The sequence below is a fragment of the Salmo salar genome, chromosome ssa12, assembly GCF_905237065.1.
Source record: "Salmo salar chromosome ssa12, Ssal_v3.1, whole genome shotgun sequence".
Classification (NCBI taxonomy): Eukaryota; Metazoa; Chordata; class Actinopteri; order Salmoniformes; family Salmonidae; genus Salmo; species Salmo salar.
The window spans coordinates 76957674-76972099 of record NC_059453.1 but is presented as its reverse complement, the minus strand read 5'-3'; the positions used below and the strand labels follow the sequence as shown (position 1 = coordinate 76972099).

At 42.7% G+C, this 14426-nt stretch overlaps 1 protein-coding gene across 2 annotated transcripts; it reads right to left on the bottom strand.

Moving 5' to 3' along the window:
* Nucleotides 1-713: 713 nt before the first annotated feature.
* LOC106565822 (inter-alpha-trypsin inhibitor heavy chain H3) lies at nucleotides 714-10688 on the bottom strand. 2 transcript variants are annotated; one of them, XM_014133388.2, is made up of 22 exons: nucleotides 10156-10362; nucleotides 9824-9853; nucleotides 9525-9548; nucleotides 8957-9111; nucleotides 8766-8870; nucleotides 8460-8622; nucleotides 8249-8359; nucleotides 7989-8117; nucleotides 7775-7891; nucleotides 7457-7625; nucleotides 6971-7096; nucleotides 6632-6813; nucleotides 6230-6415; nucleotides 5881-6020; nucleotides 5435-5595; nucleotides 5254-5280; nucleotides 4949-5011; nucleotides 3847-3960; nucleotides 3406-3607; nucleotides 2163-2335; nucleotides 1224-1335; nucleotides 714-1119 (listed from the first exon to the last, which is right to left on the bottom strand). In XM_014133388.2, exons 1-22 carry the CDS (start codon nucleotides 10255-10257, stop codon nucleotides 981-983), a joined length of 2730 nt encoding a protein of 909 aa, XP_013988863.1. In that variant the 5' UTR covers nucleotides 10258-10362; the 3' UTR covers nucleotides 714-980. The 2 variants fall into 2 exon arrangements, with proteins under 2 accessions (XP_013988863.1, XP_013988864.1); XM_014133389.2 differs by lacking the exons at nucleotides 9824-9853; nucleotides 10156-10362 and adding an exon at nucleotides 10671-10688.
* Nucleotides 10689-14426: the final 3738 nt, after the last annotated feature.

Genomic DNA, 14426 nt, shown 5'->3' with positions numbered 1-14426 from the left:
AATGCTGTGGTATGAAGTTTGTTAACACCATCTGTTCTAATTTGCTCACAAAATAGTAATTCAAGAAGATCTAAATGTATACTCCCAAGAAACTGATTGAGATCAAATGATTGGCATGTAAACACTGTTTGGACATTTCACTAGTCAAACGTGAAGAATTATCATTCAGGATTGACAGTGATGATGCCATAGCCTATTCTGAAATTAGGTGTGCCTAACTGGTTGTTTGAGGGTATAAAAAATGTGTGTGTGGGCATAGGCAGACGTTTCAATTGGAAGATGCATTTTATGTATATTCTATAATGATATTCAGTAGGCTACATCTGTCGATACAAACTTTGAGTGGGTGGAGGGTGCGGCAAAATGTTTTTATGTAGGCTACACTTTCCCGTAAAATCCTCCTGTTTTCCCCCATTTGGGTATTTTAAATGTGGTCAGCCTAAACCCATTGGTTTCTGGACCAATCAGACGGCCCTGAATGTGTTCACATTTGGTGAAGGTTTGGGAGGTACTCAGATCCAGACTCTTGTGGAGAAGAAACTAACGTCTGTGGGCGTGGAGTAGCGTTTGGCCGGAGCAAGGAGGCTGGATAGCCAGGCAATACGTCAAGCACCACAAAGTGTTGATTTTTTATCTCTCTGTATATGTTTCTCTCTCCCTTCATCTTTCCCTCTCAGGGGCCATTCAAAATGGGATTAAATGCACACGTTAGGTGGAAGTGGGCCCATTTATTTCAACAGGTTTTTGTCATCACTATCCCATATCAATATGAAAACATTGAATGTATTTGACAGCAGTTCTCTATCCTGCCACTTATCTTTTAATCAAATGTACTTCGGTCTGATTTTATCTTACATTATCTATGAATTATTCTCATGTCATGATGGTATGTCTATAGCCCATACAGTGTGTTGAATCCATGTGAAACGTGTGACTGATGTATGTACTGTTTGAGGAGGTTGACTGCTAGTGTAACAGGCTCAGACGGTCTTGAAGAGTCCAGACATGATGTAATCTGTGTGGTTTCCATCGATGAGGCCGTTGCCGTTGCTATGGATGAACCAGCAAGGGACGTTCTCTCCATTCTTCACATCCCAGCGGAAGTCCCTTTGCCAGCCCCTGCAGAAAAAAAAGCAGGGAGGAGAGACAATGATGAGATAAGTGTGTGTGTGTGTGTGTGTGTGTGTGTGTGTATATGTGTGTGTGAGAAGATATCACAGTACCTTGTCACTGTAAGCTCCTGCCCCTTCACTAGCATGGTGGCATCTGGTTTCTCTGGGTCCTCCCCTGGGCGCATGTCTCTCACCTCAAACTGCACCCCATGGTAAAACTGACCTGTTTGGGGATAATACAATAATACATTTTTCCAAATATACTGCAGTAAAACTCCAGCCAGCAACGCAGATTTCATCTGGCCCTGCCAATGACAGGTTATCCTTTGGAGCCCCCTGGTGATACCTAGCAGGCCATGGACGCTGGGGGAGAGGAGGTGGCTTTCCTACCTAGTAGGCCATGGACGCTGGGGAAGAGGAGGTGGCTTTCCTACCTAGCAGGCCATGGACGCTGGGGAAGAGGAGGTGGCTTTCCTACCTAGCAGGCCATGGACGCTGGGGGAGAGGAGGTGGCTTTCCTACCTAGCAGGCCATGGAGGCTGGGGGAGAGGAGGTGGCTTTCCTACCTAGCAGGCCATGGAGGCTGGGGGAGAGGAGGTGGCTTTCCTACCTAGTAGGCCATGGAGGCTGGGGGAGAGGAGGTGGCTTTCCTACCTAGCAGACCATGGAGGCTGGGGAAGAGGAGGTGGCTTTCCTACCTAGCAGGCCATGGAGGCTGGGGAAGAGGAGGTGGCTTTCCTACCTAGCAGGCCATGGAGGCTGGGGAAGAGGAGGTGGCTTTCCTACCTAGTAGGCCATGGACGCTGGGGGAGAGGAGGTGGCTTTCCTACCTAGCAGGCCATGGAGGCTGGGGGAGAGGAGGTGGCTTTCCTACCTAGCAGGCCATGGAGGCTGGGGGAGAGGAGGTGGCTTTCCTACCTAGCAGGCCATGGACGCTGGGGGAGAGGAGGTGGCTTTCCTACCTAGCAGGCCATGGACGCTGGGGAAGAGGAGGTGGCTTTCCTACCTAGCAGACCTTGGACGCTGGGGGAGAGGAGGTGGCTTTCCTACCTAGCAGGCCATGGACGCTGGGAGAGAGGAGGTGGCTGTCCAGGGTATAGAAGCCCAGATAGTCCTGGTGGTAGGGGTGCTGTTTCCACACCTTGTGTAGGATGACCACAAACCGGACCGAGTCCCTGAGGGTGACAGTCAAGCTGCGGTCTTTGGTCACCTGCAGGTCTAAACTGTAGGAGGGGAGAGAGATGGAGGTAGTTTAACCAGGAGGACAGTGAGATAGGATGAAACATCAGATTCCCTTACAACCTTCTGTGGTAGTAGGAGTAGCAAGGGAGGTTGCATTAAATCCAGAAACTCTGGTCTCTCTATATGCAGTGTATAAATAGGAGTTATATGGAAGCCTGAACAGTAAAATGGGAATAGGTGGGTCGTTCCAAAAATTCGGTGCCAAAGAAAACTTCAGATGTCACCTAATTTTTACATCCTGCCATAAAGAGCACATGTTCTACTTCATAAAACAACACTTTTTCCCATGTCAAGAGGGAATAAAAAATTACTATACAACCAAATAAAGTAACAGGGTTGACAAATTCTTAAATCAGCCATAAATCAACTTGTGAAGGGGGAATGGAAGCTTGTTGCATGCAACAGGGAGTGGCAATTGAATGCAAGCTTCACAATTTATTTTATTGTTAAAACATTTGTAGCCTGTCTATCTATGGGTAGCAGGGTTGATGGGTAATGCTCGACCCGCTCAGTTTTCAACCAGAAAATGGCCAAAAAGAGTAGAACCAGATCACCTGACTTTGCACCATGATTTGACTGTTAGATGTTCAATATTTATTTTGAAAAAAATATTTATAAAGGAATAGTTTCACCATATTAAACTGAGAGTTCAGTTCACATAACAGGGTTGACCTTAAAATGAGGGACAGATGTAAATGAATCACTAAACACATGAAATAAATTATCATATTCAGATGACTTTGTCAAAGCAACAAAATAACTAGGCCTTTGCAATGATGAAATGTTGGGGTTACGTGGGTTAAAATCTTCCCTAGAAGTAGTGGGGGCACGGAGGGACATGTCATAATGCAGACTTTTACCACTTTAGCAAGTCTTTCTTCATATTAAAAACAGATTTATTGAATTCTCGATGTCGTCTATATTCAAGGCCAATTCATTTAATAATATAACAGGCTTTTCAAATTCAATATTGGTGCAGAATTTATACTTTCTACTCAAATGGACGCAAAAGGCACTCTTCTTGGAACGACCCAGGTAAGTGTGGACTTACTTGGCTCCCTTGAGAGAGGCGGTGTCGGACCAGAGGAGTTTGGCCTGCTTGCCATCCTGGGACACAGTGATGTCATGAGTGGTCACCTCTAGTCTCACCCCCAGCCCCTGGTGAACAATGCCAAAGCGACCAAAGTAGGTGTTCACTTTGCCATCAGGGGCCACCTTCTTGTCCCCAATGGTCTGGCCGTTGACCAAAATACCTGCAAGACAAATTGAGGCAAGCTGTTGGTGTTATGTTTGAATGGTTCATAGTGTAGTTTTGATATTTGTTATCTATTTTATGAAACAAGTGTCATGGTTTGGTTTCATGCCTTGTAACATTCAAAGACACATTACTGTCAAAGGTTGGTCAATTTCAAATAATGAATCATTTCTACAGCTATAACTATGTACTTTAATAAAGTATAATTTCTGTAGTCATTGAGTGGTTAATATTTACCTGCCAGCTGGTCTCTCACTAGGTTGAAGATGGTACCAGGCCTATCGTCTATGTTGAAGCACAGTGCATCCTCCTGCTCTGGCAACTCAATCATGAAATGAGGGTCTCCATCCACTGCAGAGTCAACAACAGATTGTTCCAGTTGTAAAATTTGATTTGGTTGAGGTGAAGCCCATTCAAACTTTTGGATCACTCTCTGTGGTCCTAATGTGGCATGACAGCATGGTGGACATTGCAAATACTAAATACGGATCAGTTAGTCTTGAAGACACTGTTGTTTTTTTCCTTTATTTTGGCAGTTAACTATATATCCATTTGTTTTAAATTGGATGTTTACTGTTTTGTTTTTTGTTATTTATTTTTTGGTTAAAAGAAGCACAGAAAAGAATACTAAATAGAAATATGCAAGAAGCCTGTGAAAGCAACCTATTTTTGAGACAGTCGCACCAGATAGAAAATCCCGAAGTAACCCATGTCTGACACAAGGTCACTCTGAATGAAGGGGGACTCACCAAAGTATGTGGGACTGCTCGGCACCCTATAGGATGTCTCTGAATGAAGGAGGACTCACCAAAGTATGTGGGACTGCTCGGCACCCTATAGGATGTCTCTGAATGAAGGGGGACTCACCAAAGTATGTGGGACTGCTCGGCACCCTATAGGATGTCTCTGAATGAAGGGGGACTCACCAAAGTATGTGGGACTGCTCGGCACCCTATAGGATGTCTCTGAATGAAGGAGGACTCACCAAAGTATGTGGGACTGCTCGGCACCCTATAGGATGTCTCTGAATGAAGGGGGACTCACCAAAGTATGTGGGACTGCTCGGCACCCTATAGGATGTCTCTGAATGAAGGGGGACTCACCAAAGTATGTGGGACTGCTCGGCACCCTATAGGATGTCTCTGAATGAAGGGGGACTCACCAAAGTATGTGGGACTGCTCGGCACCCTATAGGATGTCTCTGAATGAAGGGGGACTCACCAAAGTATGTGGGACTGCTCGGCACCCTATAGGATGTCTCTGAATGAAGGGGGACTCACCAAAGTATGTGAGACTGCTCGGCACCCTATAGGATGTCTCTGAATGAAGGTGGACTCACCAAAGTATGTGGGACTGCTCGGCATCATATAGGAGTTGCCTACCATCTGGGGTACAACAGGACCTGAAAATCACACCAAAGATGTCAGATGGCAAGTAAAGTTCACATACAAAGTGGTCAAATGTATTTTGTAGATTTCCTCTGAACATAACAAGGTGTATATTACCATCCAATACTGTTAGTTTCTAACCACAAATCATTTGGTATCAGCTTGCCATGTCATAAATTCAGGTGATCCAGTATAATGACTTAGAAATCCATTCAGATGAAAAATCCAGTCCTGTCCATTCATGGCATATTCTTACCCAATCTCTGGGCTTTCTGCCTTTCATCTGTCAAACAGCAGGAGGAAAAAACTGTCAGAAACACACCTTTGACAATCCATACATGGATTTCTATAACCACTAAGATAAACATGTCAGATAAGACACGCTAGATGTACTGGTTGTCTCCCCCTCTCCCCTCCCATCCCACTGGGTCTCATACCCTCGGTCAGCTTGTCGGCAATGAGGGGTTCCTCTTGCTCCTCATCAGTCTCAGGTTTGGTGACCACCATGGAGGTAAGAGGGGTGACGAAGCTGTACTGCAGGGACATCTCCAGAGCCTGGGCAGTGGCATTCCCCTTCTCCTCCGCAGTTCCAGTCTCTCTGACAGAAAACCATAGGATGAATGTTGTTCTTGCATTAGGTTTGGGTTAGAGGTTAGATTTGGTTTAACTTGGGTTAGGTTTGGTTTAACTTACACTGTTGGGCAGAAAATAATGGAATATTTACAAATGTAGTTACTTTAATATAACCATCGCCATTCATTAGATCCCAACTCTAAGATCTCAACCACCAATGTGTCTTAGGCATTTGGATTATTCTAAGCCACCATTTTGTTCAGGAGTTTTCACCAGACATCAGTAATAGCAGTTAACTGATCACACTGACTTCATGCTCAACAGTTGTTGGATGGTGAGGTAGGCCCAAAGACGCTCAGTGAAGTCCCCAAAGATGTACTCCTGCTCAGGGTACAGTATGTCCCACTCCTGGGCACTAGCCTGGCCTTTGACAATAAAGTCCTCCTCAGGCTAAAAAGAGTGTGAGGGAGTGAGAAAGAGAAAGATGGTATTAGATACATAGAGGAGTGAGAGACAAGCATTAGTTGGGTTAAGCATTGTACTGTACTGAACATCATAATGAGTGCACAATGCCCTTCAGGTGCAAAGACTGATGAAGATCTGTCTTTCTAAGCTCAGTATCAGGGTGGCATGTTGTGTTGTGCCTGTCTGTTCCTCACCCCCTTTGCAAACACCTCCACCAGGAAGTTATCCAAGCTATTATCAGTGAGCCGGCCAGCTACCACGATCTCTGAGCCGTTGAACAGCTGCTTGTAGTGGCTGGTGGTCAGAGAGTTCACCAGGTTGTCAGGGTAATGCAGGTCCACCTCGGAGAGAAGGGGGCTGGCTACTTCCTTATAGAAACCCTAGGACACAAAGATACACATTACCTAATCATTTATCTTAAATGATTTTCTACAGTGCATTATCACTAATGCCAATATGCAGTATCTATGTATGACCTACCAATGACCTGTATAGTTTCACCCATCCTGTGATGCTCCCTATCAGTGATATAGTCAAACCAGAAAACCACTGAAAAGTGACTATTGTGAGATTTGGGACACAGCCCTGGTCCAAACCTGAAGCTGGACAGTGGCGTCAGAGCCCTCGTAGATCCTCCGGGCCAGTCCCTGGTTCTGTCTAGACATCACATCCAGAAAGGAGTAGTCCACATCATTCCCAAAGCCCAGACAGAACAGAGACATGTTCCCACCCATAGCATCACGGACATTCTTCTGAATCTGTGGTGTAGAAGACACTCCTGTACACAAACACACATGGCTGGACCAGTAAACAAATGTACCATGACCTTACTGGCTTGATCTAATATAAAATAATACATCAGATGGCTACTTCAATGTTAAAATGGTAACCCAACCAAATAAGGGAGATCAGAAAGGAAGGAAACCTGATAGCACCTGAGTTTGGCATTCCATCTGTCAGTAAGATAATCATAGACACACTCCTCTCTGTGGACTTCTTGGCTTGTTTGTCTTTCATCATTATGTCCACAGCTTTCATCAGAGCACCATTTATATCAGTGTCTAAAGGAGAACAGGACAGAAAATCCATCCAGGTGTTTAAAAAATAAACATTAGATATAATAATTTTGTAAGTTCCCTCATAAATGCACCTCACTCAGTTTTAGCATACAGCTTGCCCAAGTGTTGTACTGCCATAGTTTCACTACTATACTCAGGGCGTCAAAGACGTGGATTTCGATAAAGGCAGCCCCCCGCACCTCTCTGATTCAGAGGGGTTGGGTTAAATGCGGAAGACACATTTCAGTTGAATGCATTCAGTTGTACAACTGACTGGCTGACAAAATGAATGATGACACAAACCTCATAAATGATTTCTCCCATTATGTGTCACTACATTCCCATTAAATACATATGACTCACATCCATTGTCCTGTATTGTTTGGACAAATCCTTTGGCTTCAGACACATTTTCCGTGGTGGCCTTGGTCAAAGATTCCTTCCATGTTGAGATAACGTGGTCAAATGTGACAATTCCAAAGTAGTCGTCCTCATGCAGGTCATTCAGGATAGTCAGCATAGCTTCCCTTGTCTATGAGAGATCACAGGCTCTCAGGTCAATCTGAACATCAACTACTATTACAGCTCTCTCTCTCTCAACCTCTTGCTCAACCTCTCGCTCTCATATTTTCTCTCTCCCCAGCTCTTTCTTTCAGACACACTATTTCCCTCCGTTCTTACCTGATGCATTTTGTTTCCAGACATTGACCCACTCCTGTCAATGACGAACACTACATTCTTTGGAACTCTGGGTAAGTCCGGAGGAGCAAAGAAGTGCACAAAGTACCCATTCACTATCTGAAAAAGACATGCTGAACATCATTAAGACATGAACACCGTGAATTGATGGAATTGACCCCAATACTGATCCTGTATCATATTCAACACAGCTGACCTGGATGTCACCAAGGGCCTCAGCTCGGTTCACGTCATATTTGATCAAGAAATCCCCGTCAATCAGGGTGCCGTCACAACCTGGGCACTTTCTCTGCTGGTCCATTGTTGGGCAGAATGAGATGTGTGCCTGAGGGAGGGAAACACAATTTAATACAATTAAACACAAAACAACACATTTCAACACAGCATAATTGTATTTATCTCTTTGGGAGATATGCTCCATATGCATTTGTTCCATAGAACAGAACTGCATTATACCTTTTTGTCAGTGACTGTTTTCTCCACCAGAGGGAGAAGCTCGTTGGAGATGAATGTTCCATAGGCATCCAGGAAGGCAATGCCCTGGGGTTCATAGATATCTGCCACAATCTGTCAGAGACATGGACTGGATTGATGAGACACAGGACTGAGGAGTCAAGATGATGACAAAAGTGCTGTTTTGGGGTATAGGGTGTAAACATCTATAGACCTCAAAGTGCTGGACCAGCTGCTTGGGTTTGACCCGGGTCATGATCTCATACTGGCCAAGTTTACGCTGAAGCAACTCCTCGTATGTCAGAATGAAGGTGACGTTACTATTGGCTGCGATGTTCACAGACACTGAAAACTTCTCCATCTTCCTTCCTGATGCCCTAGAGTACACAGAGAAACACAGGTACAGTATGAGGACAATCACATTTTAAACAAAACACAGGCTGTGGTAAAAGAGTATAGAAGTGCTTGGTGTAATGGAAACATCATGTTTGTTCCCTCCTCATTGCCCTGGTCCACTCACTTGACCAGTCCTGCAGTCTGCCCTGTGGAAACAGCTTTCTCATACTGCTTCTTGGCTTTCTCCTTCTCCTTCACCTCACCCGTGTACGTCTGACCCTGTATCTCCCTGAGATACAAAAACAGTTATTCAAACAAACACACATATGCATTCACACACACACACTTCTACATATGCCATGATTGCTGACTGACATGCTGAAGTTGGTGATGAAGGCAGTCTTGGGCAGATCCACCTCAAAGAACACTTCCTGAGAGGAGTTGGCCTTGTTCAGAGCACTGGAGGTTATGACCGTGTGAGCGAAACGAGACGCCACCTTACAGGCCACCTTTACACTGTACACCTCCACCTGAGAGAGGGAGAGATGGAGGAAAAGAGAGAGGAAGAGAGAGGCAGAGAGGAAGGAAGAGAAAGAGGGATAGAGATACATGTACATACATAGGAAAAAAGAGAGAAACAGCAACAGAAGTGTTTTGAAATGTGTGTTTGTGTGAGTAATGATTATCCAATATACCTGCAAAAAGCTCACACATTTTCTCAAAACATATTTTCCGGATACAGCTCAATAGTGTGGAGTAGGCTGCATTGACTACAGGATTACTTCAAAAACAAATGATTACAGCTGTACTCTTGTGAAAGAGTGCATCTGGTTCAGTGGTTCCATTTAAAAAGTCCATGAAGGCATGGATTCCTAATGATGGAGATGGCGATAGCTTGTCATTATCCTCACAAAGATAATATAAATATAGTGTATTTCCTTACCTCCATATTATCTGTACTTCTTTTCTGTAAAAAAATGTATAGATTCAGACACAGTATTATTAATTACATTTTTTACAGAGTACGGTATTTAGTACTTGAACATGTTTTACTTTTCAAGTGGCGGAAATCAATACTGTTATCTATACTCAAAAGGTTAGAGTGTTTTTTCTCTGGGGAAAATGTAAATTCACCACAGGGAGGGTGTTCAAGAGAAGAAGTCTGACGGATTCTGTGACAGACTCCTGTTTTCATTTGTGTCTGACAGTACAGTTTGTATCAATGCTGAACTACCACAGTACCTTTAGTAGCCTTGTAGCACCATCAGAGCCCTGCGATACAAATCACAGGAGAAGTTTAATTTTAGGATCGGAATGTCATCCAAACTAATTTAAAATTCACAGTCAAATTCATTGTAATCCATATACATAGATATTAACATGACTATAAATCAATTAATGTACACACACACACACACACACACACACACACACACACACACGGAGCAAAAGCAGAACAGAGACGATTCAAAGTAGATATATATATAGGCAATCTAGAGTAACACTAGATTATAGCAGGAGCGGCCAGATGTGGTCACAGGAGAGTAGATACTATAGTAACCATGGAGAGTCACCTGTGGTGTGGAGTCTTCTCGTGAGATGACCAGAGCTCCATGCGACAGAGCCGGGACAAAGACAACGCCCCAGAGCAGCAGCACAGTCCACACTCCAGACATGACCAAGATGCAGCTAAACACTGACTTCACTGCTTAGAAAACGACAAGCCTTTCCTACCCTACTGCTCAACTCACAGGAGTGACAGATTATGTGTCTGCTTTATACTGGATTAACAACCAGCAGACCCAACCCATTTTTTACTTTTCAAGTGGCGAAAAATTGTTGTCATTACTCAAACACAGAGTTGGGTAACAGTGGCAGAACAAATTTCTCAAATATTTACTCAATCATGTCCTCAAAGGTTAGATAGCTATTCTGGGAAAAAAGTTAATTTCAAAATATTCATCAGATATCAATCAGATTCACCACAGGGAGGGTGTTCAAGAGAAGAAGTCTGACAGATTCTGTCACAGATTCCTGTTATGATGTGTCTGACAACACAGTTTTGGTCAATGCTGAACTTCCACAGAACCTTTAGTAGCCTTGGAGCACCATCAGAGCACTGCGATATGAAGCACAGGAGATAAGTTACATTTTAGGATCAGAAAGTCATCTAAACTAATTTAAAATTCCCAGTCAAATTCATTGTAATGCATATACAGTTGAAGTCAGAAGTTTACATACACCTTAGCCAAATACATCTAAACTCAGTTTTTCACAATTCCTGACATTTAATCTGAGTAAATATTTCCTGTTTTAGGTCAGTTAGGATCACCACTTTATTTTAAGAATGTGAAATATCAGAATAATAGTAGAGAGAATTATTTATTTCAGCGTTTATTTCTTTCATCACATTCCCAGTGGGTCAGAAGTTTACATACACTCAATTAGTATTTCGTAGCATTGCCTTTAAATTGTTTAACTTGGGTCAGACGTTTTGGGTAGCCTTCCACAAGCTTCCCACAATAAGTTAGCTGAATTTTGGCCCATTCCTCCTGACAGAGCAGGTGTAACTGAGTCAGGTTTGTAGGCCTCCTTGCTCGCACATGCTTTTTCAGTTCTGCCCACAAATGTTCTATAGGATTGAAGTCAGGGCTTTGTGATGGCCACTCCAATGCCTTGAGCCATTTTGCCACAACTTTGAAAGTATGCTTGGGGTCATTGTCCACTTGGAAGACCCATTTGCAACCAAGCTTTAACTACCTGACTGATGTCTTGAGATGTTGCTTCAATATATCCACATAATTTTCCTACCTCATGATGCCATCTATTTTGTGAAGTGCACCAGTCCCTCCTGCAGCAAAGCACCCCCACAGAATGATGCTGCCACCCCTGTGCTTCACAGTTGGGATGGTGTTCTTCGGCTTGCAAGCCTCCCCCTTTTTCCTCCAAACATAACGATGGTCATTACAGCCAAACAGTTCTATTTTTGTTTCATCAGACCAGAGGACATTTCTCCAAAAAGTACGATATTTGTCCCCATGTGCAGTTGCAAACTGTATTCTGGCTTTTTTATGGCTGTTTTGGAGAAGTGGCATCTTCCTTGCTGAGCGGTCTTTCAGGTTATGTCGATATAGGACTCGTTTTACTGTGGATATAGATACTTGTGTACCTGTTTCCTCCAGCATCTTCACAAGGTCCTTTGCTGTTGTTCTGGGATTGATTTGCACTTTTCGCACCAAAGTACGTTCATCTCTAAGAGACAGAACACGTCTCCGACCTGAGCGGTATGACGGCTACGTGGTCCCATGGTGTTTATACCTGCGTAGTATTGTTTATACAGATGAATTTGGTACCTTCATGCGTTTGGAAATTGCTCCCAAGGATGAACCAGACTTGTGGAGGTCTACAATTGTTTTTCTGAGGTCTTGGCTGATTTCTTTAGATTTTCCCATGATGTCAAGCAAAGAGGCACTGAGTTTGAAGGTAAGCCTTGAAATACATCCACAGGCACACCTCCAATTGACTCAAATGATGTCAATTAACCCATCAGAAGCTTCTAAAGCCATGACATAATTTTTGGGAATTTTCCAAGCTGTTTAAACGCACAGTCAACTTAGTGTAAACTTCTGACCCACTGGAATTGTGATACAGTGAGTTACAAGTGAAATAATCTGTCTAAACAGTTGTTGGAAAAATGACATGTCATGCACAAAGTAGATGTCCTAATTGACTTGCCAAAACTATAGTTTGTTAACAAGAAATTTGTGGAGTGGTTGAAAAACTAGTTTTAATGACTCCAACCTAAGTGTATGTAAACTTCTGACTTCAACTGTAAGTAAATATCAGAGTTAGATATATTACCTCAAATAACTGGTGCCCCCGCACCAGTACCCCCCTGTATATAGTCTCACTATTGTTATTTTCCTGCTGCTCTTAAATTACATACATACATACATACATACATACATACATACATACATACATACATACATACATACACACACATATATTTTTTGAAATATACATTAGAGTGTCTGGTTTGAGTAACAGACGCCTCACAAGTCCTCAACTGGCAGCTTCATTAAAATGTCCCTGCAAAACACCAGTCTCAACGTCAACAGTGAAGAGGCAACTCCGGGATTTTTCGATTTTAGATCTCCCCAACATGACGTCTAGTCTGTATCGCAACGCGTATTTTTCTGGGCGCAGTGCTCAGATTATTGCAAAGTGTGATTTCCCAGTAAGGTTATTTTTAAATCTGGCAAGTTGATTGCGTTCAAGAGATGTAAATCTATAATTCTTTAAATGACAATATAATATTTTACCAATGTTTTCTAATTTTAATTATTTAATTTGTGGTGTTGACTTGACTGCCGGTTATTGGAGGGAAACGATTTCCTCAACATCAATGCCATAGTAAAACGCTGTTTTTGGATATAAATATGAACTTGATAGAACTAAAAATGCATGCATTGTCTAACATTATGTCCTAGGAGTGTCATCTGATGGAGATTGTAAAAGGTTAGTGCATCATTTTAGCTGGTTTTATGGTTTTGGTGACCCTGTCTTTGAATTGACAAAACATTACACACAACTCTTGTAAATGTACTGTCCTAACATACTCTAAATGTATGCTTTCGCCGTAAAACCTTTTTGAAATCGTAAAACGTGGTTAGATTAAGGAGATGTTTATCTTTCAAAGGGTGTAAAATAGTTGTATGTTTGAAAAATTTGAATTTTGACATTTATTTGGATTCAAATTTGCCGCTCTTGAAATGCACCTGCTGTTGATGGAGTGCACCACGGGTGGGACGCTAGCGTCCCACCTAGCCCATAGAGGATAAAGGTTAAAAAAAATCATAGTTTTGATGTCTTCGCTATTGTTCTACAATGTAGAAAATAGTAAAAATAAAGAAGAACCCTTGAATGAGTAGGTGTCCAAACTTGACAGGTACTGTATATAATGTATTTATAAAAAAAATTGCCTGTTATTTTGGCATTTATGTGTCATGTATCAGTTTGCAAACAATAAAGCTGCATACAAACTTGGTCTCTTTTTTGCTTTAAGTAAAGCAGCTCCAAAATGCAGGTGTTTCAGCCTATCTCAGTGCTTTCTGTGGTGGTGGGGTAGCCAGCGGAAAATACAGAGCGTAGGGGTTGATAATGTTCTCCAGTTGCGCTGTGATTGGCTCAGTGTTCTTTCACTCATGGGGACACTACGTCACCACAAAATCTACGGGTAAAGCTAGAAAATTCAAGCCCCTTTAGTGCTGCCATAGAGTTACATTAGAAGTGCCCATCCAAGAAGGCTCAAGGTCATTTGCCACAGAGAAAACAACGTCAAATCACATATCTACAGTAGCTTTTATTGGACTGATCATGTCAACATACTTTAAAAATCAGCTAGCAGTCGTCATCATGAATGAAGTTGACAATCTACTGGCAAATCCATTTCATATGAAGAGAAATAATGAAGAGAAATTATAGATAAACGTATCGGTGCTCATCGGAAATTGGATATAAACATTACACAAGTTGGAAATCCCAAATTCAACAATGAGGGGTTTGGAAGAAATCAGTGGCATTGCAAAGCAATCACTAGCCTGCTATTCAGTGGAGTGGGTGTGTTGTCCACATCTGGGTTCAAGGGTCTCTTTTCCAAGCTTAAAAGGATAAACATTTAACATTGGCCATGCTGTCAATCCAGCATGACTTCTGCCGCATTCAAAACAACTGGAAACTCGGAACTGGGAAATCTCAGACTTCAGTGAGTTCAAGACATGGAACTTAAAGAAAAAAAACGAGCTCCGACTGGGAAAATAAGTTTTGAACGGTCATCCAACTC